This window comes from Bipolaris victoriae (assembly GCF_000527765.1).
Source record: "Bipolaris victoriae FI3 unplaced genomic scaffold scaffold_15, whole genome shotgun sequence".
Classification (NCBI taxonomy): Eukaryota; Fungi; Ascomycota; class Dothideomycetes; order Pleosporales; family Pleosporaceae; genus Bipolaris; species Bipolaris victoriae.
In genome coordinates, this window is record NW_014575377.1 from 86103 (window position 1) to 108050 (window position 21948).

A 21948-nucleotide genomic window follows, 5' to 3' on the forward strand; every position below is an offset into this window, starting at 1 on the left:
TAGACAACCTAGAGATCTCAGGCCTAGGCTAGGTCGAGACATCCTCGGCTGATAGTCGGAGGTCTGTAGAAATGTTTCACAGAATGATTCCAACATATTGCCGTTGTTCAGGATGTCAAGAAATACAATTCACCTGAACATTATTTTCTCCAACCCACTTGATCCAATATAGAAAAGGAACAAAACAACTCATTCTATATACAAGTCGACTCAGAATGGCTCATACAATGGAGATGGTTGTCGGACGAAATTCGTTATTATCGTTCAAAACTCTAGATGTTCAAACAAGAAGCAATGTAAAAAGTAGCATGGGTATAAAATACAACATATATCTTGCCATGACAGAAGTCTCACAGCTACATTCCATATAAACACGCCCAAAAAAAAGAATAAAAAATAGTGAGGTGAACGTTTATAGTCCTACAACGATAGTACCACGGCAGTACTTTTAGATACCCATGTCAACAATTGCCATAGACAGTCGTTCTAGTAACAAGGCATTCACAAAATATCCAAGATGAAAAGAGCCATTGAAAACCCCCCCAAAATGTATAATAAAACCATAAGAACCCATACATTCATCACCCCAAACCCACACCCCCAGAATGTCCCAAACCAACCCCCCGACTTGATCCTCGCCAGCACCTTCACCTGCACCACTCATGCCCACGCCGCTCCAACCATCTCCCCCAGCAACCCGTCCAACCAACTCCCCCCAGGCCTCACAGTCCTCATAATCGGCGCGAGGCGCCGGCATAGCCTCCGCCTACGCCCTCTGCAGAACTATCCTCCGTATCCCAGCGCATCCTCTCTTCATACACGGAATCTGCGTCTCGGGCACCAAGCATCTACCGAGTTTAGACATTGTAGTCTTAAATTCTGGGTACGCGGGAGAGTATCATGTTGCTCGTTTGTTTTATCCCCATCTTAAAAGTGAATGAGGCGGGTAAGAAGTCGTTTATAGCGGTGGGATCGATAGCGACGTGTGTGTGTGTGTGTGTGTGACAGAGGGCGAGTTTGGCAATAAGGCGTATTTTCTTTCCAAGTTTGCGCAGGCGAAGGTTGGTGGAGCGTTTGGCGGGGCAGTATAGAGGGGAAGGGGTGTTGACGGTTGCAGTGCATCCTGGGGCGGTGAATACAGAGATGGCGAGTGAGGCTACGCCGGAGAGTCTTCGGGCTTGTGAGTTTTTTTTGTGCTCCTTTGTCTGCGGTGAGAGACGGGGTTGGTTCTTTTTGCTGACTTTTACCCTTTTAGATCTTTCGGATGATGTCGGGTTATGCGGTGCATTCTGTGTATGGTTAAGTCGTGAGAAGCGCATGTGGCTTAATGGACGGCTGCTGAGTGCAAGCTGGGATGTTGATGAGTTGGTAGAAAAGAAAGATGAGATTGAGGACCGGGACATGTTGAAGTTTGGGTACAGGGTGGGCAACATCTAGAGTCACACAGATTAGATTTCCAGCAGAGTAGAAACTTGGTCAGTGAGAAATCGAGTCAATAGCATTCGACGAAATAAAGAAAACAATGCTCGTACGAAGCCTTGCCAGGTCATCGCCCTTCCTCTCAAACCCAAGCAATGCCGCAAACCGGATCATTCCCAACGCCTTCAAGAAGAATTACTGCACGTGATGCACTAGAAAGTCAAGTCTTTTTTCTCTCATAAGCCTTTAGACAGTTCCCGCAATACTGAGGTCCCTAATTTCCTGGAGCACCTCCTCGACACGCGCGTCCAGCTCACCCTGAGCATACTGATCTCTTGTGTTGGCATCGAGATACTGTTGTACCTGTGCCATTCTCGAGTAGGCCTCGGCACAGAACCTCAACTGAATCTTGACTAGCGCCTCGAAACTTGGGTCTAGGTAGGGTACTCGCAGGTCGATGAGCTGTGGCAGTTCGGCCGTCAGGGTGTCGTTGAGTTGGTCGTAGGCAGCCTTGGCGAGTTGCTCGTCCTTCTCAGCACGTGGGAGCTTGGTGACATCCTTGTCGGGCTTGTCCGTCAACTTCCTGACCTGGGCGCGCATGCGATCATAGTCCATCTGCTTGTGTTCGCGCTTGGTGATGCAGGCGTTGATGTCGGGGAAATAGGAGCAGAAGCGCTGGATGGGGTCGAGGACCGTTGTTCGGTAGGGACCATCAAGGGCTTTGATTGTCTCGGCGTCCAGGTCGGTAACGGCTTGCTTGTAGGAGCGCGATACTCCGTCCTTGGTGCCGGCGTCTCCGTAAAAGGCGTCAATAGTTTCGGCAATGCGCATCTGCGAGGCCGTCATGGCACGGAGCGAATCGAGGTAACCCTTTGCTTCCTTTTGCAGCTTGTTCGCCGCCGTTTCCATGGTCCGGTAGCGTCTGCCATGTTGCTGTTAGCGGGTGGTGATCATGGGCGGATGCCTGGGAAGGGGGGGGGGAGTAAAGGAGGCGGCGGCGGGCGGGGGTTGAGGGCGCATACCGCTGCTCAGTCTCAAAGTCGCGATCATTTGTGCGCTCGACCTGGCCCGTCTTCATCAACACCTGGGTGGTTGCGCGATTGACGCCCTTCTTGAACCCTGCACGGTGTGAGCGGCCATGATATCAAACAAACATTGTTGGGCTGCAATACCTGTCCAAGACATGATGGTGGTGTTGCCGCTATGTTCCGGGAAGACGGTTTAGAGATGTGTGTTGGGTGCAAGTGGAGTGGGTGTAGTCGGGGGATTGTATGTTTGTACACAGTGCAGTCGAGGAGAACAGAGCAGAGCAGAGTGGCAGTGGTGTTGTGGTTGGCCGGCGAGTTGGATGGGAGCGGGCGGCAGTGCCACAATGACGAAAGCTGCAGCCGGCGTACACCTCGTCCATCGTGGCTGAGCAAGCCCGCCAGCCCGGCCTCGGGTTCCGCTTCAGTGCGAAAGCACCCGACGTCAATGTTTTCTCTGCGTGCGCTGCATCGCGCAGCCCCTTCACCTCTGCGTTCATGTAGCAATTGTCTGCGCCAGTATTCCCTCGCATCGCCCTCGAGCCAGCAACAGACCCAGAAGAAAGTCATTTTTTCCGGCATCCAACCCACAGGCATCCCACATCTTGGAAATTATCTGGGCGCATTACGACAATGGGTTCGACTACAAGACGAGGCTTCGCCAGACACAACGCTCCTCTTCTCCATTGTCGACTTGCACGCCATTACCATCAAGCAAGATGCACGTGAATTGGCGACCTGGCGCAAAGAGATGCTAGCCAGTCTCTTAGCAGTAGGACTCGACCCAAAGCGATGCATAATCTTCACACAGAGCAGCGTAAAGCAGCACGCAGAGCTCATGTGGATTCTTAGTTGCGGTGCCAGTATGGGCTATCTAGGCCGCATGACACAGTGGAAGGTACATACATTTCTACTAAGAAAACTCCTTACCCAAAATAAATACAAAGTCAAGCAAGAAATACAAAACTAACTATCCTACCCCAGGCAAAACTCTCCCTCCCAGCAGACTCCTCCCCCCTCGACCCCTCCCCCAACAACAAGGACGCCCTAAAACTCGGCCTCTTCTCCTACCCCGTCCTCCAAGCCGCCGACATCCTCCTCTACAACACGACGCACGTCCCCGTCGGCGAAGACCAAGCCCAGCACCTCGAATTCACCCGCGAGTTAGCCATTGGTTTCAACCATGTCTACTCTTCCTCCCCCTCATCCTCAAACACAACAACAACAACAGCAGTAGGAGTAGGAGCCCCGATCCTAACAATACCCCAAACCCTCCTCAGCCCCGCCAAACGCATAATGAGCCTCACGGACCCCACCAAGAAAATGAGCAAAAGCGACCCTCGCCCCAAATCCCGCATCTTACTTTCCGACTCCCGAGACGACATCTTTGCCAAGATTAAATCCGCGCTGACGGATTCGGTAGAGGGCGTGAGTTATGATCGCGAGACGAGGCCTGGAGTCTCGAATTTAGTGGATTTGTTGTGGCATTTTGGTGCAAATGGTGGTGGTGGGGCGGCGTCGCCAGAGGAATTGGCGAGGGATCTCAGGGATTTGAGTATGAGGGCGCTGAAGGAGAAAGTGGCGGATACGGTGGATGGCGGGATTAGTGGGGTAAGGGAGAGGTATTTGGAGTTGATGAGGGGGGATCAGGCGGAGTTGGTGAGGCATGCTGATGAGGGTGCGCGGAGGGCGGAGGAGATTGCTGAGAGGACGATGGTGAGGGTGAGGAATGCTTTGGGGATTGGGTGGTAAACCATTAAACCGATCCAAAAAAACAACAACACTATAAATCATATTTGTGTAAAATATAAGATGGAAATGATGCAAGGCCCCAAGGCGAGTTCTTTGGGAAAAAAACCTCCCCCCATCTATGTGAAAATAATTGCACGCCTCACAAAGTGCCAACCCCGAGAAATCGCAGTTACTAACGTATTATCGAAAGATTTGGGAAAAAAAGAAAAAAGAAGAAGAAAAAAAAACTCCCAGGCCTATGCAGTGTAAAATGCCTACCCGAAACCGTGACCGAATCATAGGCATCTAGTAAGACCCGTTCGAAAACGCAAGCGCCAGGAACCACACACGCCAATACCGAACGCCTCGCTGAGAATAAACGCGCTGAAGAAGTGGTGAGAAGCAAATATAGGAGGAGCCCTGAGACGACCATATGCGTATGCACTAATAGGCAAACGTCGGCTATATTCCATGGCGGCAAGGTCGGGGGTGTCTCTAATAACGAGAGAGCCATGTTGGGGTTGAAGAACAAGTGTGGCTGCAATGACAAAGAGCCCCCCGGTTGTGTCGTTACGGCATGATTGTGAAACAGAGGTATCGGAATTCAATCAGAATGCCGACACCTAGCGCTTCGAAGGAGCATGTTCCTCATCTTCGTCCTCGCCATCGTCGTCTTCGCCCTCAAACTCAGAGTCCATCTCTTGATCCTCGTCAAATTCGCTTTCGCTGCCGCCAAAGTCAAGGCTCTCAGCATCGCTGTCTTCCCAGCTCATTTCAAAGTCGCCTTCGTCCTTCTCCTTCTTCCACGCAGTCTCGTTGGTTGGCATGACGAAACCCTCTGGGATATCCTGCTTTGACAATTCAAGATCCTTCTTGACCATCTCCTTGTATTCGGCTGGCTTGTTACGCAACATGACACCTGCGTCGACGTTGGCAGGGGAAGAGACCTCGGCGTCGTCCAATAGAGAGAGAATGGAAATAAGGACTGTTTCGACTCGCTGCACGGGCGACCAACGCTCCGCGGCAGTCTCGCCGGACATTTCGTCATCGCCAGGTGGGTGGAGGATGGAGATGCACAGGCGACCGTCGGGGTAAATGTTTGGGTGGTAAAGTGGTCGGATAAACTTGAAGTCTGATATGCCGTTAGCACTTGCTTCGTATCATACGACAGTCTCCGTCAAAGAGGAGCGGCCACGTACCTGGCGGGCTATGTGGGTAGTTGCGAGGAAATGTCATCCTGGCCTTGAAGTAGCCGCCGTAATACATGGATTCCTCATTCATAACAATGAGGGCCACACTCCACTCAAAGACATTTTCGTTGATAAGCTGTGCTGTGGTTAGCTGGGTGCTCTGCAGTCGCCACTCCGGCAGGTGACTCTTCGCTAGCCGCCGCTCGCAAACTCACCTCAATGTTGGTCCATTTCTCCTTGCTCAGCTGCTTGAACTCATTCATGAGTATTCGCTGCGCCATTTCCGCCATGTTGAGTAGTAGTAGTAGTAGTAGTAGTAGTAGTAGTAGTTCCGAGCGAAACCCTTGCCGGATGCTGTGGCGTGGTGTTGGCGAGGGTGATGTACAGTGACAATGCAGGCAGACGACGTGTCAGTGTAGTGGGGTCCGGGCAAGCAGTGGGAGGGGGAGGGAGCGTGCGGTGCAGGGAGAGTATATGTATGGAGAGCAAGTGAGTGAGTGGGCAAGTAGTGAAAGGAATGGGGGCGGAGAGGCGGAAGGGTGAGACTATGGGCTTTAAGGGAGAGGGCGTCTGCTGAGAGGCGCTGCATGATGGAATGCTCTCGCCGAAACAAGGATGCGCCAGGCCAGCCCTTCGGAACGAGCCTAATTCACCGCTTGCGACCCTGCAGAGCGCCCCTCGTGTGGAACCATGACCTGGGGACTCATGACCGCCCAACGTCACAGAACATGGCTTTTTGCCCTCCTCGGCTCACTTGCTTTGGCGGCTGGCCGGTTCCTGTGCCATGCTGGGTGCGGCCAAGTCGCCATGTTACTTCCGACCTCGGAACGAATGGGAAGGGAACGGAATCATCGCCTACACAGTAGTCGCCTCCTCGCTGCCAGCGCCGCGTGATGGATGGCGAGTGATGAGTGACGGCGTGTCTGGCAAATGCTGAGCCGCTCAATAGTGTACCGCCCGCCGCCAGGCCTCGTCCCAACCCTAACATGCGCAGAAACGTGGAACCAGCCTGTGCCTGGGCCGCCTGTCACGCCATTGCGTGCTCTGTGCTGCCCTCTGCCACCCTGCCCGTCTATTTTCGATGTCGATGAAACAAACAACAAATGCCAGCTGCGTGCACTGCGACGCTTGCGTTGCTGCCACCATATCTATGCGCTTTGCTTTTCCTGTCCCCTTCTAGTCAAGCCTTGTGGCTGATTACCGATTCAGCCCCAGCATCAGATCCTTTGTGAAGATCCAACCCCCATGTCAACACCACATCAGCAACCATCACATCAGGCAGGTAGACCATCTTTGGAGGCAAAATCTCTTCTTTTTTTTCTCTTAGCCGATTGTATACTCGTATCGCTAAACCTAGTTACTGTCCGACATGGTCCCAGAATGACCACCTCATGCCATATATGTGTATGTATGCAGAAACCCAAGCTTATCGACAACACCCCATCATTACACCAGCGCTCTCGTCACGTCGTATACTGAATGAAAACACAAAGCAAGAAACAAACAAACAGACGAAAGACAAAAACAGATAAAGGGTGTACGCGCCCAGTTGAAAGTCGACTGGGAGCAAGTAGGAAACCGCGCAACTAGATGTATCGCATCCTCCTCGCTACAAGCAAGCAGACCGAAACAAAGAGGCAAATGACCCCAATGATGCTGAAGAACCAGGCTAGACTGCCGTCCTGTCCTGGCACCTTGACGTTCATGCCAAAAAGACCGCAGATCAGGTTGAGCGGAACCAGAATCGTTGCAATCACAGTCACCTTCTGCAGGGTAGCGTTGCTATCGTTGCCCTGGATGACCTGGTCTACGGAAATCTGCGCCAGGTAGTTGGAGTGCGCGCGGCTGAGCATTTCCTCAAAGTGAGCCAAGTTGGACATCATCGTGACGACGTGATCCTGGATATCGCTGAGGTAGATGCCCACGTCACCGCGGGGTGCCACACTGTAGGATTCGTTGCAACGCTTGGCGAAGCCCTTGATGACATCTGCCTTGCCTCCCAATAGACGCAGCAGCTGCATTACTCGCTTGCGGCAGTCGCCAATTGAGCGGAGAATCTCACGCGAGTCCTCTATGCGCGCAATAAACACTTGGTCCTCAATCGCGTCAGCCTCATCTTCGATGCTTCGGATCACAGGAGCGAAGCTGTCCACAATGTCGTCGATGAGGGCGTAGCAGATCCAGTCGGCGTTGAGGTTGATGTAGTCACGGAGCCGACTGATACGCTTACGAACGTTGAGCGTGTGGGGGCTTTCGCAAAAGGTAAATGTCAGGATGCCCTCCTTGAACACTACCGCGTAGAAGTTGACGGGCTCCAAGTATTCCTCAGACTCCTTGTCGGCCTGGAAAAAGGAACGGAACGAGACAAAGTAGTACTGGTGGAACAACTCCACCTTCTCGCGTGGCTCTTGGATGCAGATATCTTCACGAGTAAGAGGATGCACTCCAAAAGCCTTTGAAATGGCAAACACTTCCTCTTCTGTTGGGTTGACCATGTCGAGCCACCAGACGCCGCCATCTGATGGTGTGTCAAACAGATCGCGGAAGCGTTCACCAGGCATGAGAAGCCCTCCAAGCTCGGCTGCATGAATCGTGTCGTCCATCTCAGAGGAGAAGAAGGTCCATCGATTGACCTTGGCTTCGGGCACATGCTTCTCGGTAAAGACGTGAGAAAGACCTTCTTCTGCAAGCTTTTCCTGGATCGCAGGGTCGACATCCTTCAGGCTCGTAATGTCGTCTGCCGTCTTGGGCGTGGTGGATTGGCTCGACTTGGGACGAAGATCAGAGAAGACCTTGGGCTTTGCGGAGAGGCGAGAGGCTACACTCGCCTTGTGGCGTAGAGGCTGACCAATAGGTGTCTTGCTTTGAGCCTCTGCAACAAACTCTTCCAACTCTTCATAGTCAAACCTGGTGGTCTTGCCAGGGTCCTCGGAAACAGGGAAGCAAACGTCCTCCTCGGCAGAGCTGTGCGCAGATGCTGCGTCGGTGTGCAATTCCTCGGGGCGCTCATCGCTGATGGTTGCGCGGCGCGCGGTGGTGCGAGACATGGTTCTATGCAAGGCAAGGTCGGTCTCTGAGTCGGCATGGCTCTGAAGAGTGTTGGCTCGGTCACGGCGACGAGGCCCGGCAAATGCATCAACCGAGTTGGGGGGAGAGACAGATCGCGAACTGGTAGACGAATCCCTGCTCCTAGACAGGCGCTCGACAGCAAGGTCGCGAGGGCGTCGGAATGTGTCTCGTCGGGCCCGGGGGTCGTGGGCTAGCGAACCGCGGCGAACATAGGCATCTGGAGCCAAGTGCTGGTCATCGTCTACCACGGCGCTTTCAAAGTCGCGTCGAGTGATGTCTGCCTCGAGGGCTTGGTTGACTTGGAGGAGGATGTCGGGGTGGTCCTGGCCATGGGCGCTTGCAAATGTAGGTCGGCGCGATCTGGGGGGCGAGTTTGCTTCGGCACGCGGGAGAGATAGAGGCTGGTTGCGGTGGTCGTTCAGGTCAGATACGGGCGTGCTGAACCTGGTCTGGCTCTCGGATCTCGGAGTGTCAGTCATATTGGCTACTCAGGCGGCGATGAGTGGGACTCCGGGATCTGATGCGGGGTGCTTTGGTTAAGCCAGGATTGTTTGTATATTCAGCGACTTCTGGCGCTGCAAGAAGCACGGAAGCGGGTAGGTCGCTTGTGAGCGCCCACCTCTAAGGCGCGCTCAACTTGACGATGGCTTCGCGTAGGGTGGTCCCCTACACTAAGCCGACGGTAAAGGTGTCCGGTATCCAGACCTCCACACCCTCTCCGGGAATAGGAAGGTTCGGCGAAGGAGGCGAAAGCAGTAGCGAGGGTAATCGGTGTTTGTTGTTAGGGCCAGTTATGGGGGCTGGTGGTCGCCTCCGTATACCCAGGCTTTTGTGCCGAGCAAGGGGCGGATGAAGGAGAGCCGGTCGAAGTAGAGTCCCGCCAACTTGGTGGTTTGGATGTCTATGGACGCCGTAGCGTCAGAGTTTGGGGTGAAAGGGGATGGTGGGGAAAAACAAAGAACGCTGCCGGGTCAATCAGTCGCAACGGTGGATGGCGGTCCACGAGGAGTCAGAGCTGGAAAGCGGCGAGGTGCGCTGGGGCAGCTGCCAGATGCGTGGTGAAGAAGCGGTGTATTGTCGTGGGCAGCAGGTCTGTGGGCAATATATACGTGGTGCGAGACCAGGTGGGTGATGAAAATATTTGGTTGACGGGGGGTGCGGGTCTTTTGTAGTGTGGCTAGAGGGCTAAGGCCAGGCCTTGTTTCCTTTGGATCAGGTCCACGCTTCGCTGCCCGCTGATTGGGCTGAAGCGCTCCCAAAGCCCCAAGACAGCCGACTAACTGCATCTGCACGAGGTGGAGCCTCTGAGGCATGCGGAGCAGCAGCGCACCGGACGCTCTAGGCGTGTACGAGTCTAGATGTGTGTTGCGTCTCTGCGCCCCCAAAGCAGCCATGGATGTATATGGAATTGTCGCTTGTTGACCTGCATCATCGTCAGGCGCAAATGGAAAGCATGCAGGGGTGGCGCGGCCGCGGATCGCTTCCTCTCGCGCCGAGGTTGTTCCGATGGGGCTCTGGATCGCAAACATGCCACCTCTTCAAACACGGCTAGCCTTGTCCAGCCAGCAGTCGACCACTTTCATACATACGTATATGCGTACCTACAAAACATACCAAACACACAAAGCCCTTTGAGCGCCAGGAATCTTCCATTGTGAGCACGTGCATGTGACATGGCGGACCAACTTCTCGAGCAAGTGCGCGATGCCGTCGAGGGCCAGATTGTATGCGATACTTTCCTTGTCCAGACCCAGACCCAGGCCTAGACACGCACACCAACCGCTGCTTCACCACAAGGTTTGCTAACAGTGGTACCAGGACTTTGAGGGTCAGAGGCTGGCTGATATGTTGAGCACAGTTCTCCTTGGCGCTGCTGGTGTATGTCCCCCTTCTCTTCATTGCGAGCGCTTCATGCGACTGACGAACCCAGATTCTTGCCTTCATTGTCGGCTACATGGCACAAGACATCCGCCTCACCCTCTACATTGGCCTCGCTGGCACCGCCCTCACCTTCCTCGTCGTTGTGCCCCCGTGGCCCTTTTACAACAAGAACCCCGAAGGCTGGCTACCAAAGTACAACGCCTCATCGCAATACAACATCGACGTCGACGGGGAGAAGGTGGGATAGACCGAGTTTGGGAGCGAGTGGCAGGGGAGACTTGTATCACAATTGGCTAGAAATGCGGCGTTTTATTGTAATGGGAATCTTATTCGACCCTCTTGACTGCGCGTGTTACTACGTCGTGCTGTCATGATAGTCTTTTGTAAAGGCCGTGCTAACGCCAGACATCCGAATGGAACCATAACCCAAATGCGTCCTTGTTGACCCTGTTTGTCGTACCGGCCACTGCTGTCTATCGGCCGTACTTTTGGAACTCCCAGTCTCTGTTGTCGAGCGGGCAGACCTGTCGCGTCTTGAGCCATCGTGAGATGCAGTGGAAGTGGAAGGCGTGCTGCTGTGAATTAGCATGGCGAATCGCGAGCTTAGCAACACGGAACCTACATTGCAGATACCCCAGGCTACCGTGCACTCTTCGCTAGTTGCCGAAGCTTGGTTGGCCTGGCATTCAATGCACAGGTCCATGATGTGGTTGCGGCAAATGGCACAGTTGTCGACGACGATATCCCAGGCCCAGAGAGCAACGGCATTCCACTGCGTCATGTCAGCATCCAAAAGTCTGGTAACGCACTGTTTGTGCTCGTGTGCCGCCTACCTTCTTGACCTCAAAGCGCTTCTTGTCGCCCTCTCCACTGGCACCGGCCTTGGATGTCTTGGTCTTGGCCGGGGGCGCGTCTGCCATGTCAACGTCCGCCATGATTAGTATGCGATGAAGCGGTTCGGAGCTGGTGGGGGCGGGGGGAGTGTAGAGTCGGAGGCTGAAGCGTGGACAAAGAGTGGAGTTTGACGGGCCGCAGGTATGTAATAGATGGGCGGGAACAGGTTGCAGCTCGAGCTCCAACCAGAACCAGAAACCAAGTTACTATGGGGTGGCAATGTATTGGCCCGAATATGGTATCGAGGCTGAAGGCGCAACGTGCATCCGTCAGGCTCCAGCTGCCAGCGCGAGAATGCCAAGACCAGGGCCCATTCACGTCACCGTCTGCGATGACGCCGCAGATAAAGAGCAATGCGAAGAAATAACCAGCAGCACACGCTTGGAACTCAATGCCGGAAAGGGACGATCCGTGTCAGAATCATCCCCATTGCCACCCCAGCTCGACGTCTGTTTCATAGTAACAGCCGTTCAGCCTTACGTCGCCGCCGCCGCTGCAAGCGTCAGTGCGCCTTGCCGAGATCAGCCCTGTTTGACCTCAGCCACCTCCGCGCTGGCACCGACTGATGCGCCCGACACTCTTCACTACACCCTCACTCACTCTCTTCGCCCTACATCACCCGACGGCGCGTGCCTATCTCTACCCCGCGGAACTGGATATGAACACTCTACCACTCGACCTTTGCACACTTCTACTACACCAGACACAGCCATCCCCCCAACTACAACCCGCGTCATCGCGCTCCATTCATCCCACTTCCACTTCTCGAACAAAGAGCGTCCGCCTGCGACCCTCTAGATAATCTACTCCCCACACAGAACACCCCACTACTCCTCAAATGTCGACAACTCAGATCACCGCCTCTCCACGAGCGCCCCGCGGAAAGCCGCAGAGCCCAGCTCAGCTGCCCCAAAACAACAACGCCGGAAGACAGTCACAAAGAAAACCACGGAATAACCGCGCGCAAAATGGCTACAACCAGCGCAACGGCCTACCTGTATCCCCGAGCAAGAATACCGCACAAGGCGCTCTCGCTGAGAGTGTCACCTTCCCCTGTGAAGATGGCCACATGTCTGCCGGTTCACGCGGCATGAAGAAGCACGCTCAGCCGAAACCGTCTGATCGCGTCTCTCCGCCTATCGAATCGGACCCCGTTCCTATTAACCCATCTGCAACTCCTGTCAAAATTCAGGCCGCTTATGCTGGGCCCACCTTTCACGCGTCTCCGGCGCCTTCTGCTTTGCCAATTCCCAAGTTTCTTTCTCGTTCTGTACCCGCAAAGACCCGTGCTGGCCCACCAACCCCTCCGCCTGAGGACAGTTCTGACTCGGGCTCACTGAGTCCTTCTGCTTCTCCTTCTCGTGCCCCGATGGCTGCGCCTCCACGCCATGAGCAGTCTCCCTTGGATCTTCTCTTCAGGGCCGATGCAGCAGAGAGGGCCAACAACCAAAACAGAGGTTTTCCTTCAAACAGCCCATTCGTAGCAGCAAATCCCGGGCGATCTCACCACTTCAAGCATGACTCTTACCATTCACTCAATGGCATCTTCCCTATCGAGCTTGACGGGGAGAGCAAGCATGCGCACATGTCCCCCGCACCTCCAGCGCCATCCGTCTCACAGCGCTCCATGACAGATCCCGATGGCGTCCCTCAACTCAAAGACGTTCACCAGCAGGGTAATGGAAATGATGTTATGCAAGACCTGTTTAGTCGTCTTTCCATGTCACAGAAGAAATCTACTACTGCAACACCACCTCGTGCGGGTGCTCATGGCCCACCAGGACCTCAAGCACATCTATCGCCCTCGCCTTTCCATGATGGTCGGACTCCTGGACGAACGGCATCTGGCCCCACTACCCCCCAAGCGCAGCCCACGAACCAGGACCCGTCCGACTTTTACTACGGCAACAAGAACCTTTCTCCACTGTTCAAGGCAGCCCAGGGTGACTCGGCCAAACGCAACTCTGGCCTTCGCACTGAAATCAGTGCTGATTCCCCAATGCTTCAGCAAGATGGGTTCAAGGGTTTTGCATCCGTTCCTCAGCCTTACCCAATGGGACCCAACGGCTTCCCCCAGGGTAATGGCGCAACGCCGAATGCACCTCGTCAGGCAGGCCCTTCCATGCCACCTTATCAGCAAAGCCCAAATCAAAGGCGCACGCCTGGTAGACAGCCACACCAGCGTCGTCCTGACACCTACCAAACAAGGGGCCAGAGGACTGGATCTGGATCTGGACCTGGACCCAAGTTTGATAAAGCAGCCGCCAATGCCTCTCCTGCGTCTGCACCGAAACCTTCTACCACCATGATGTCTTTTGTGCCTTCTTCGGTCGCTGCTAAGCAGCGCAAGACCTCTGCACCCACGGCTCCCGCAGCTACCCCAGCGATGAAGACATCCACCCCTTCTGAAACTTTAGCTTTGGAGCAGGATCTCAAGCGTTTGCTTAATCTCAACACGGCTGGCGATGCCTCGACCGTGAGGTAGACTACTTTCTACCTGTCCATATTCCGCGTTTTTCATTCTACCTACTAGTGTTTTCATACACACACTTTCTTTTGTCTATATGGGTCTTCTAGCGTTTTCATATCGTCATGTACTATGACCTTACTATCGTTTATTTGGAGTTTCCGGCGTTTTTTTTTTGAATGACTAGTCATTCACTGTTGGTGGACGTAGTATGGATTGCTGGGTATGTCGTCCTAGTTGCTCAGTCCAGCACAAGAACTTTTCTTTGTCATGGTTCATGGATTGGCTGCATGTGCACGGGGTTCTAGGAGCTGGTCGACTGGCGTTTTGCAACATCATGTTTTGATGTTTTGGTGCATATATGCACATCTGGGGTTGTCTCGACTGGCTTTGTGAGGTGAGCTTCTTCCGACAATCGTCTGCTGTCCACGTTTTGATGTTTTGGTGCATATATGCACATCTGGGGTTGTCTCGACTGGCTTTGTGAGGTGAGCTTTTTCCGACAATCGTCTGCTGTCCACGTTTCTGGATCCAGGCATGACTCGACTTTTTCCATCACTACAAACACCACAAATCTTTCAAGTAAAAAATCAAGAAAAAATATTAGGGCATGATGCTCGGCTCTGACGCTCCTATGGGGGCGCAGGGTTTTCATGTCCAACAATGGCTGTCTTCTGGTTTTATTCTGTGATGGTGAGACGATGTTCGATTGATGTTTCTATTCCCACTTTGAGTGTTTTGTCCTCTGTGCTTATCCAATGTTAGGGGTCACTGTTTAAGCAACGTACTATGGTTCTTGCACATGACAATGCAATGTATTGGCTTGCGTCCAACTGCCTTGCGCATGTTCTTGAGTAGTGGTTCGGGCATCTGACTTAGACCAATGGCCCGTCTACCAGACAATGGGTTTTCGTTTGCCGCTTCAGGTCGATTTAGTATTCACTTTCACTGACTATTAGCGCTGAACGCGAGTACAGGCTTGGCACAGCCCGTTGCGCACTTCACCGTGAATCGCTTCAAAATACCGCATCACCTACTCGAGGCTAATCTTACGCTAAATCCCGTTTGCTTTGCTCCCTTGCCTACTTGAAGCAAAGCTACTGCCCAAGTTACTCAATTGCTCTTGCAAACCAGACAACAGATCGCCGACTATACTCCTTGCCCATCGACCGTGTTCAAGATGAAGAGTTTCCGAAGTAAAGGTAAGCAAGCTGAGCCCTCTCTTCTCCAGTGCGGTGAGATCACCGGCAACTGCCATCCTCTCTCAGACCATACTGATACGCAAGGTGATAGCATCGCGTTTCTTCAGAGAGGGTACAACTTCAAAGGACAAGGTGGCAACCAACAGCACGTCACGTTTTGAATTCGACGCTGGTATTGACAGCACTGCTACAAGAAAAGGTAGGAACAGTCTCTTTCCTACTCCCCCTCGTGTATCACCAAAACCACCTGTACACACAAGTCAGAAATTGACCAAACGGGAAGTGACATGGCCCTTTCGCCGCAAAGACGACAAGCTAGAGAGACCGCAGCCAGCTCTGCGGCTCAATTCCTCATCGTCAACTTTGCTGCCTCCAGCCATACCACGCGTCATTGCTCGTGAGCCTAGCGATGATTTCGATCTTCTGCCAGACTACGACGATTCCGACGACGACGACGACGACGACGACACACGGGCATTCCGTCGTTCACCTGCTACATCCAACAAGAAGAAAATGTATCGCAATGCGTTCAGTATGTCCAACCTGAAGAAGTCGTGTTCGAACCTTGCGGCCTTGAAGAGCAAGAGTAAGTCTACCCACTCTTCACTCTATCATATCCTTGATTCTCTATTTCTTCAAGTTCAATCCGAGTCTAACATGATATCCACACCCCAGGTTCCCGCATCTTCAACGGCAACAAGAGAACCTACTCAAGATCGCCGCCACCACCACCCGTCCCCCAAATCCCTGTCGACTTCACAATCCCGCTGCCAACGCGTTGCTCTTCTCTCCCACAACCACCACCGCCTCCACCGTCTCAACCACCACTCCCCAAACGCAGCAGCAACCGCCCACCACGCCCCAAACTCAAAAAGACCAAAAGCAGTACAGGTCCCATCTCCCGCCCAACCCCCACATCCCAAGACTCAGCCATCCCCCTCCTCCTCAACCACCTCACCACCACCACCACCCCTTTCACCCGACGCAACAGGAGTCCCCCACAGCGCCCCCCGCGCCCCACCGACTCATACAACGACACACTAATGTACATGCGCCACACCAACACCCGCATGGTCCTCCCCGTTCGTCCTCGCCCAAACACCACCGTATCCCCTTCTCCATCTTCTCCATCTCCTCCTTCTTCGTTGACTGCGTCAACAGCACGTCACGCCTCCGCCATCATCGCATCCCGCCTCGGCATCCCCACCGGCCACTCCACCCCCTCTGCTGCATCCCTCTCCGCTCCGCTCGCAGCACGCATCCCACCGCATCCCACTTTACCCCTTCCAGTGAGTATCTCACACGCCAGCACGCGATTTACTAGTCGCTTCAGCGAGTTTGTCGCGCATTGCGAGCCAAAGGTCTATGGCCTGCTTGGTGCTCGTCCTGGTGCAGGCGACGCCGTAGAGGTGTACCAGAAGGAAATGCAGGATGAGTGGGTGCTCGAGAGGTTGGTTAGTCGTGGGTCTGGGGCTGAGGCCGGGGGAATGGTGTTTAGGGATCGGAAGGGGGGGTTTCATTTTGTAAAGAATTTGTGAGTCTGTGGTATTCAAGTACGGGTCTTGGATTTTTCTTTTTTTTTTCTCTCAAGGAAGTAGGGGCAGAAGTGGATTTTATGAGATATGACGGGGATTGATTTGTTTGGATCGGGGGTTTTTTTTGGGGGGGGGGGGGGGTTCTTTCCTTCTTTCTTTCTTGTTTTCTAGTTCACTGCGTGGAGTTATTTGCTAGGAACGGGATCATGACGGTGGGGGGGTTTTTCCTTTGAGAAAATGACTTTCTTATGCGGTACGTCGAGGTTGATAGTCTTGGTTGACAGAACATATCCATCTGTCAGGTTCTACATGTCAATTCTGTCAACATGACACTTGACAAAATGGACCCGAATCAAAATATCCAATGACATTTACCATACCATACAAGTACGATTCCACTTCACCTTGATTTGTCACTTCGCTTGTGTGTTGAACCAGTATTTGACATTGTTTGAAAAATTAAATATTTTATAGAACTGTCATTGACATCTACCCGTAATTCACATTTGGCTCCCAAACATGAGCATAGAGAGGAATTGGGCAAGTATGAAAGTTGAAAACAAGAACCTCCTGAAAGATTTCGCAACCAGCGATGTCCAGATCGCACACCAAGAAAAAAAAACAGTTTGCCGTTTCAAATAAAAAGAAAGACCATCCTCCCTTCCTTTTCACGCCAATGATATCGTCTTGCCCTATAAACACTTGTGTAGAGAGAGGTGGAAAGGGGATATATATAAAAGGGATGAGAAGCGCAAAAGATGAGGGCTGAGATGGATACAAGCTGCCCCATTGTCCTATGCCAAAGACTGATTTCCCATGACCGGATGAAACATGTTTGGAAACATCGTAGGATGAAACCCACTTCCACTGGGGTATCAGACATCAGTCTTGTTCGGCAAAGCAGTAGCTCGACAGCTTGTACCATCTTATGCAACGGCATCAGTGAACCAAGTAGACCAAGTGGAATATCGTGGGCACAAGAAGCAATGTGTAATTCTTTTCTGACGTGGCCGCCAAGATTCCAGTCGGGCAATGCTAGGGAGGTTTGAACGGCCCAGCGCTCGTTTAGGTTCCATGATAGGTCATCGACTGCAAAAATAAGGAACCTGGCCAGACCGCGTCTTGGATATAGTGTAAAATGAGCATAAAAAGGGTATCGATCAAGTCCAGAACGCTTCGTGAAAACACCCGCCATTACTCTTTTGGTATCGCTTGGACCACTCCTGACTCGACGTTTGGTTACAAGTTGCTTAGTGGCCTCCGTTCTTCCTAAAATTAAGCAGCTGAGACAAGCTCGCCAAGCTGCATCCACTCTTGAGGAAGTCATGGCTGATCAACTCGGATGCACTAGCTCGCGATTTGACGTCAACACAGAGACAGACCGACAGGAATGCCTTGAGCTCCTTGGAAAGCTTGTCTGGCTTCTTAAGACGAGGGGTACCGTTGGTGGCAATGAGATACAGGGCCTTGAGGGGCTCCTCGTTGAGATATGGCGGCTCGGACTCGATCATCTCGATAGCCATGATACCCAAAGACCAGATATCGACCTTGTTGCCGTATTCTTTTTGCTTGACGACCTCGGGTGCCATCCAGTATGGAGTTCCGACCATGGTTGCACGCTTGCTACGTTGCTCAGTGAGCTTGGCGCTAAATCCAAAATCCGCTGTAACGGGTTAGTAAGGTACAGCGAGATCGTGATAAGCGAAAACGTACTAATCTTGACATTACCACGGCCATCGAGCAAGACGTTATCACTCTTGATGTCTCGGTGAATAATGTTCAAGTTGTGGAGATATTCAAGACCCTTGCAAGTCTATCAAAAGTTAGCATGAGTTTGGACGAACATAAGCGAAAGACTGACCTCGAAGCAAATGGTGGCAATCTGGTCTTCGCTGATGGAAGGGTTGTTGTCAATAATGTCAGTCAAGGCACCTCCCTCCATAAACTCCATGACGACCCAAAGTTCGGACTGCTCTTCTTGCAGGAAAGCATCCAAGAAGTTGACAATGTTGGGATGCTTGCTGTCCTTCATGACAATGATCTCATTCACAATCAGCTCCTTGCGGGGCTGATTACGGAGGTCCATCTGCTTAATAGCAACCTGAGCACGTGGTCCGTTTTCCTGCATGACCCTCCTGGCCATTGGTGACGTGGCGCCTTCACGGATGCGAGCTACGTAGACAGAGCCACTAGCACCCTGGCCAATCTTCTTCTGCTTGTTGTACGAATCCAGGGGCCTTTCCTTGGACACGACTTCGCGGAGTTTGGCCATGACCTCGCTCTCCGACATGCTCGACATGCGCACGTCTTTGCGTTGGGGCTCATCCTTGGGCTTGGCTGTGAGGGCCTGTTCAGCCTTCTTGACAGCATCGCTGACGGGAGCGGCAGGCTTAGCAACATTCAATGGCTTTGGAGCAGCAGATGAGCCCTGGTATTGCTTTTGCTGCTGTTGCTGCTGCTGCTGGCCGTTGTTGGTGCGAGGGACCTGTCCGCTTGAACCCTTGTAGCTGCTGTTGGGCTGAACGGGCGGGCGCTGTTGAGAAGATGACTTTGAAGGAGAAGAGCTATAGTTGCCGTTTTGTTGTTGAGGAGCTGGGGGAGCTGGACGCTGTGCAGCCATCTGGCGCAATGAACCTGGAGGCTGCTGTGATTGCTGCTGGTTCCTCGCCGAACCTGGAGTTGATGGCGCAGGACGACTGGGGTTGTATCGTTGGCCTGAAGGGCTTGTGTCGCGTGCATCGTAGCTGCCTCCACCGATTTCTTGTTGGGCCAATGGAACCTTTTTCTGCGGTAGCGAAGCATTGTACGCAGCCAGCTCCTCGCGCTCACGCTCGTAATCCTGTTGTCTCTGTCGCTCACGTTCGCGCTGCATCCTTGCCTGTTCTTCCTGTCGTCTCCTCTCCTGGTCATAGCGGTCCTGTTGCTGCTGCTGTTGCTGTGAGGCAGAGTTTTGTTGACTGGAATAGCCTTGCTGAGGCGGCGTGTTCTGGCGACTGGAGCTGTAGCTATCCTTGCGTGGGTAACCACCAGGGGGAGCAGGGCGTGGAGGTGCAACGGAATTTCCGCCGCCTGAATAGCCCAGCTGCTTGTCCATTCCGGCACTGCCTGGCGGGGTGGGTGTAAGGCTTGGATATTGTTGGGGGTCTTCTGATCGCTTGACAAGCTTCTCGGTGTAAAACTCGAGGACCTCGAGAACGGCCTTTGGGTTCTTTGCGTAGTCATCTTTGGTAAGTGCAGATGCGGTGAGCAGCTTTTCCCATTCGACAGGCAGGCCAACGAAAGCACCGCTGTTTGGATCGAAGCCTACGTGTACTCTATGCGTGAAATTTGTGGGGTTGCTGACGCCACCCATGCTAGGACATCGCTGGTAGATGCTATCGATCCACGAGTAAACTTCATCATCGGTCTCAACTTTGCATGTAATGATCTTTGTGGGACCATCGCGGGGTGGCGATGAGCCTTTGCTGGGGTTGAGTGCGCGGGTGATTTCAAAAGACAGGGGCTGTGTGTCGGATCGCTCGACACCCAGAATGTCTCGTAGCTGAATGGAGTTGGATACCTTTGAGGCGTTTGGGCTCTTGAAGAAATTGAGCTCAAACTCGCGCAGCACCAGCCAGCGGTCTGCCCAGACGAAGGATTTGAACAGGCCTTCGTCCTTGACCTTGACCATGCCTTCTTTGACCGTGGACGTGGACGAGCCGCTTCTTTCGGTCTGTGTGCGAACAAGGGACATTTGAGAGCCGTTGTTCATGCCGGGCGACTGCATACTTAGGCCAGCCATGTTGCCTGGCAGCGTGCTGCTGGTGTTTGGGGTAAGGGCGAGGCGGGGACGATCTGTGGGTGGTCGCGGTGCGGGACCAGGGTTCATGAACTGTTCGCGGGAATACATGCTGCGATGTCGTGATTAGTTGGGGTCTACTTAGGCTGACGAGCAGCGACGTATGCTACCTGAGTCGGACCGGGCTCCGGCGAGTAGTCACGGTGGCTGCAGCAAAGAAGCAAAAAAAAAGGCCGTAGACGAGTGATAGCTGAGAAGGGGCTGAAGAGGCGAAGAGAAGAGTGAGGAGACTTACATGGGCAACCTCTAATTTAGACAATAGCTCGAGGGGCCTTTAGCAGGCAACTGTGACGGCGTCCGGGGAGCGCGTAGTCACCTCGGAAATGCAATGGTGAGTGCTGGGGGATGCGGTGAATGGCGGGGTGAAGGGTAGTAGATGAACTTGACAGGCAGCGGGGGAGGGCGCAGCCTTGAGCGCGAGTGAGAGAGAGAGGAAGAGGGAAAAAGAGAGTCGAGTCGAGTCGGGTCGGGTCGACAATTGCGCAGCGGGCTGGGCGTCGGCAGAGGGCGTAGTAATGGTGGAGCAGCTGGCGGGCGAGTCTTTGGGGTGGAGCGTCGCGCGGAGCGGGCCAGCAGCAATGCGAGAGGGCTTGGGCAGCTGGCGGGCGGGCCAGTAGTGCTGAGAGGGCAGCGGGTGCGGCTGCCAATGGTTCAGAAGGGCAATGCGTCGCACACCAGGGATGGGCTCAATGGAAAAGCCACATGGGGGGATGGGGAGCGAGGTTAGGGTGGATAGGAGAGGGTTGGGCAGCCAACGAAGGAGAGCGAGAGGGTGCTGTGGTGAGAAGTGTATTGTCGAGGCGGGCAGTCTTTACTAGTGGAGCGCTTTCTCCTGGCTCAGCGTGGAGCATGCACATGTGCAGCCAGACGGCGCGCTAACGCTGCTCTCACGTGCACCCGCAACTCTCGAGCTCGAGTCGAGGCGGAATGGGCGGAATGGGCACGATGAGCGCCATGGGTATGCAGGAGCAGCCGATACTCGAGGCCAAGGGGGCGGCCATGTGTTTCATGGGCGTGTAGGCGCGACAGTGGTACTAGAAGACGGTGGCGGCGTCATGGCCATCAACGTTTCAGAGCGCAGCGCTCGCCCGCGCCTGAAACTCTTGCAGCTGGCGTCTATAGCCCGGCCTGGCTGTCACGCAAATGTCGCCCGTGGATGGCATCGGAGCGACTACGCAGTACATACATGTAGCCCGTCTGGTGGAGCGTTTCACGTCAAGCGGCACTCGATGCACCGAGCATCGCTGCCCTGGCCCGTTTCAACCCTCGGGTCGACGCCGCCCGCAGCCAGTGGGTGGGTGGCTGTCTTGACTAAGTAGACGTCTGTGTATCGACTACGTACTAGCTAGTACATGTCCATACATAGATACATGCTTAGTCTACCTATCCTACACCCCGAACAGACACATGCTACATTGTCGATACACCCACTGCCATGCCTGCCCCAGCAGCCGTCGACCATGCACGTCATTGCCAGAAGACGCCACTAGATCAAGCTGTTGCATTCTCCATGGAAAAGCCCAAGACGCTTCCTCCACCCTGCCATCATCTCGCCCGGACAGCGGGGTGATCCAACATGATGGCTTCCAACATGTCTTCGGAGATTACTGTTGGTTGTGCTCGGGCATCGACATGTATTCATGTATCATGTATGTACATAGCGAGTACATTATATATATGTACACAGACAAGACGAA

General features: G+C 53.6%; 13 protein-coding genes across 13 annotated transcripts; 6 read left to right on the top strand and 7 right to left on the bottom strand.

Annotated features, from left to right (window-relative positions):
• Nucleotides 1–547: 547 nt before the first annotated feature.
• On the top strand, nucleotides 548–1437 carry COCVIDRAFT_13228 (hypothetical protein; the record flags this gene model as incomplete). The annotated part of the gene is made up of 3 exons (XM_014704355.1): nucleotides 548–883; nucleotides 1009–1180; nucleotides 1256–1437. 3 exons carry the CDS (start codon nucleotides 548–550, stop codon nucleotides 1435–1437), a joined length of 690 nt encoding a protein of 229 aa, XP_014559841.1.
• A 228-nt stretch (nucleotides 1438–1665) lies between these two features.
• COCVIDRAFT_34922 (hypothetical protein) lies at nucleotides 1666–2604 on the bottom strand (the record flags this gene model as incomplete). The annotated part of the gene is made up of 3 exons (XM_014704434.1): nucleotides 1666–2341; nucleotides 2442–2538; nucleotides 2592–2604. 3 exons carry the CDS (start codon nucleotides 2602–2604, stop codon nucleotides 1666–1668), a joined length of 786 nt encoding a protein of 261 aa, XP_014559920.1.
• Nucleotides 2605–2892: 288 nt separating this feature from the next.
• On the top strand, nucleotides 2893–4196 carry COCVIDRAFT_13230 (hypothetical protein; the record flags this gene model as incomplete). The annotated part of the gene is made up of 2 exons (XM_014704356.1): nucleotides 2893–3342; nucleotides 3429–4196. The coding sequence occupies 2 exons, from the start codon at nucleotides 2893–2895 to the stop codon at nucleotides 4194–4196; spliced, it is 1218 nt and encodes a 405-aa protein (XP_014559842.1).
• A 602-nt stretch (nucleotides 4197–4798) lies between these two features.
• Nucleotides 4799–5655, bottom strand: COCVIDRAFT_13231 (hypothetical protein; the record flags this gene model as incomplete). The annotated part of the gene is made up of 3 exons (XM_014704357.1): nucleotides 4799–5307; nucleotides 5375–5501; nucleotides 5581–5655. 3 exons carry the CDS (start codon nucleotides 5653–5655, stop codon nucleotides 4799–4801), a joined length of 711 nt encoding a protein of 236 aa, XP_014559843.1.
• Nucleotides 5656–5955: 300 nt separating this feature from the next.
• On the top strand, nucleotides 5956–6231 carry COCVIDRAFT_90650 (hypothetical protein; the record flags this gene model as incomplete). Its single annotated transcript, XM_014704435.1, has 1 exon — nucleotides 5956–6231. One exon carries the CDS (start codon nucleotides 5956–5958, stop codon nucleotides 6229–6231), a length of 276 nt encoding a protein of 91 aa, XP_014559921.1.
• A 720-nt stretch (nucleotides 6232–6951) lies between these two features.
• On the bottom strand, nucleotides 6952–8913 carry COCVIDRAFT_90558 (hypothetical protein; the record flags this gene model as incomplete). Its single annotated transcript, XM_014704436.1, has 1 exon — nucleotides 6952–8913. The coding sequence occupies one exon, from the start codon at nucleotides 8911–8913 to the stop codon at nucleotides 6952–6954; it is 1962 nt and encodes a 653-aa protein (XP_014559922.1).
• A 1194-nt stretch (nucleotides 8914–10107) lies between these two features.
• COCVIDRAFT_23836 (hypothetical protein) lies at nucleotides 10108–10562 on the top strand (the record flags this gene model as incomplete). The annotated part of the gene is made up of 3 exons (XM_014704377.1): nucleotides 10108–10158; nucleotides 10253–10312; nucleotides 10365–10562. 3 exons carry the CDS (start codon nucleotides 10108–10110, stop codon nucleotides 10560–10562), a joined length of 309 nt encoding a protein of 102 aa, XP_014559863.1.
• A 226-nt stretch (nucleotides 10563–10788) lies between these two features.
• COCVIDRAFT_90517 (hypothetical protein) lies at nucleotides 10789–11235 on the bottom strand (the record flags this gene model as incomplete). Its single annotated transcript, XM_014704437.1, has 3 exons — nucleotides 10789–10887; nucleotides 10938–11087; nucleotides 11149–11235. The coding sequence occupies 3 exons, from the start codon at nucleotides 11233–11235 to the stop codon at nucleotides 10789–10791; spliced, it is 336 nt and encodes a 111-aa protein (XP_014559923.1).
• An 812-nt stretch (nucleotides 11236–12047) lies between these two features.
• On the top strand, nucleotides 12048–13694 carry COCVIDRAFT_23838 (hypothetical protein; the record flags this gene model as incomplete). The annotated part of the gene is made up of 1 exon (XM_014704378.1): nucleotides 12048–13694. The coding sequence occupies one exon, from the start codon at nucleotides 12048–12050 to the stop codon at nucleotides 13692–13694; it is 1647 nt and encodes a 548-aa protein (XP_014559864.1).
• A 165-nt stretch (nucleotides 13695–13859) lies between these two features.
• On the bottom strand, nucleotides 13860–14232 carry COCVIDRAFT_90548 (hypothetical protein; the record flags this gene model as incomplete). The annotated part of the gene is made up of 2 exons (XM_014704438.1): nucleotides 13860–14064; nucleotides 14153–14232. The coding sequence occupies 2 exons, from the start codon at nucleotides 14230–14232 to the stop codon at nucleotides 13860–13862; spliced, it is 285 nt and encodes a 94-aa protein (XP_014559924.1).
• A 624-nt stretch (nucleotides 14233–14856) lies between these two features.
• COCVIDRAFT_23839 (hypothetical protein) lies at nucleotides 14857–16416 on the top strand (the record flags this gene model as incomplete). The annotated part of the gene is made up of 3 exons (XM_014704379.1): nucleotides 14857–14878; nucleotides 14970–15464; nucleotides 15554–16416. The coding sequence occupies 3 exons, from the start codon at nucleotides 14857–14859 to the stop codon at nucleotides 16414–16416; spliced, it is 1380 nt and encodes a 459-aa protein (XP_014559865.1).
• A 1247-nt stretch (nucleotides 16417–17663) lies between these two features.
• Nucleotides 17664–20302, bottom strand: COCVIDRAFT_23840 (hypothetical protein; the record flags this gene model as incomplete). Its single annotated transcript, XM_014704380.1, has 3 exons — nucleotides 17664–18076; nucleotides 18127–18226; nucleotides 18275–20302. 3 exons carry the CDS (start codon nucleotides 20300–20302, stop codon nucleotides 17664–17666), a joined length of 2541 nt encoding a protein of 846 aa, XP_014559866.1.
• Nucleotides 20303–20563: 261 nt separating this feature from the next.
• Nucleotides 20564–20878, bottom strand: COCVIDRAFT_90603 (hypothetical protein; the record flags this gene model as incomplete). Its single annotated transcript, XM_014704439.1, has 1 exon — nucleotides 20564–20878. A coding segment is annotated over one exon (315 nt), but the record flags the coding sequence as incomplete, so codon positions are not given.
• Between the last annotated feature and the right edge of the window lie 1070 nt (nucleotides 20879–21948).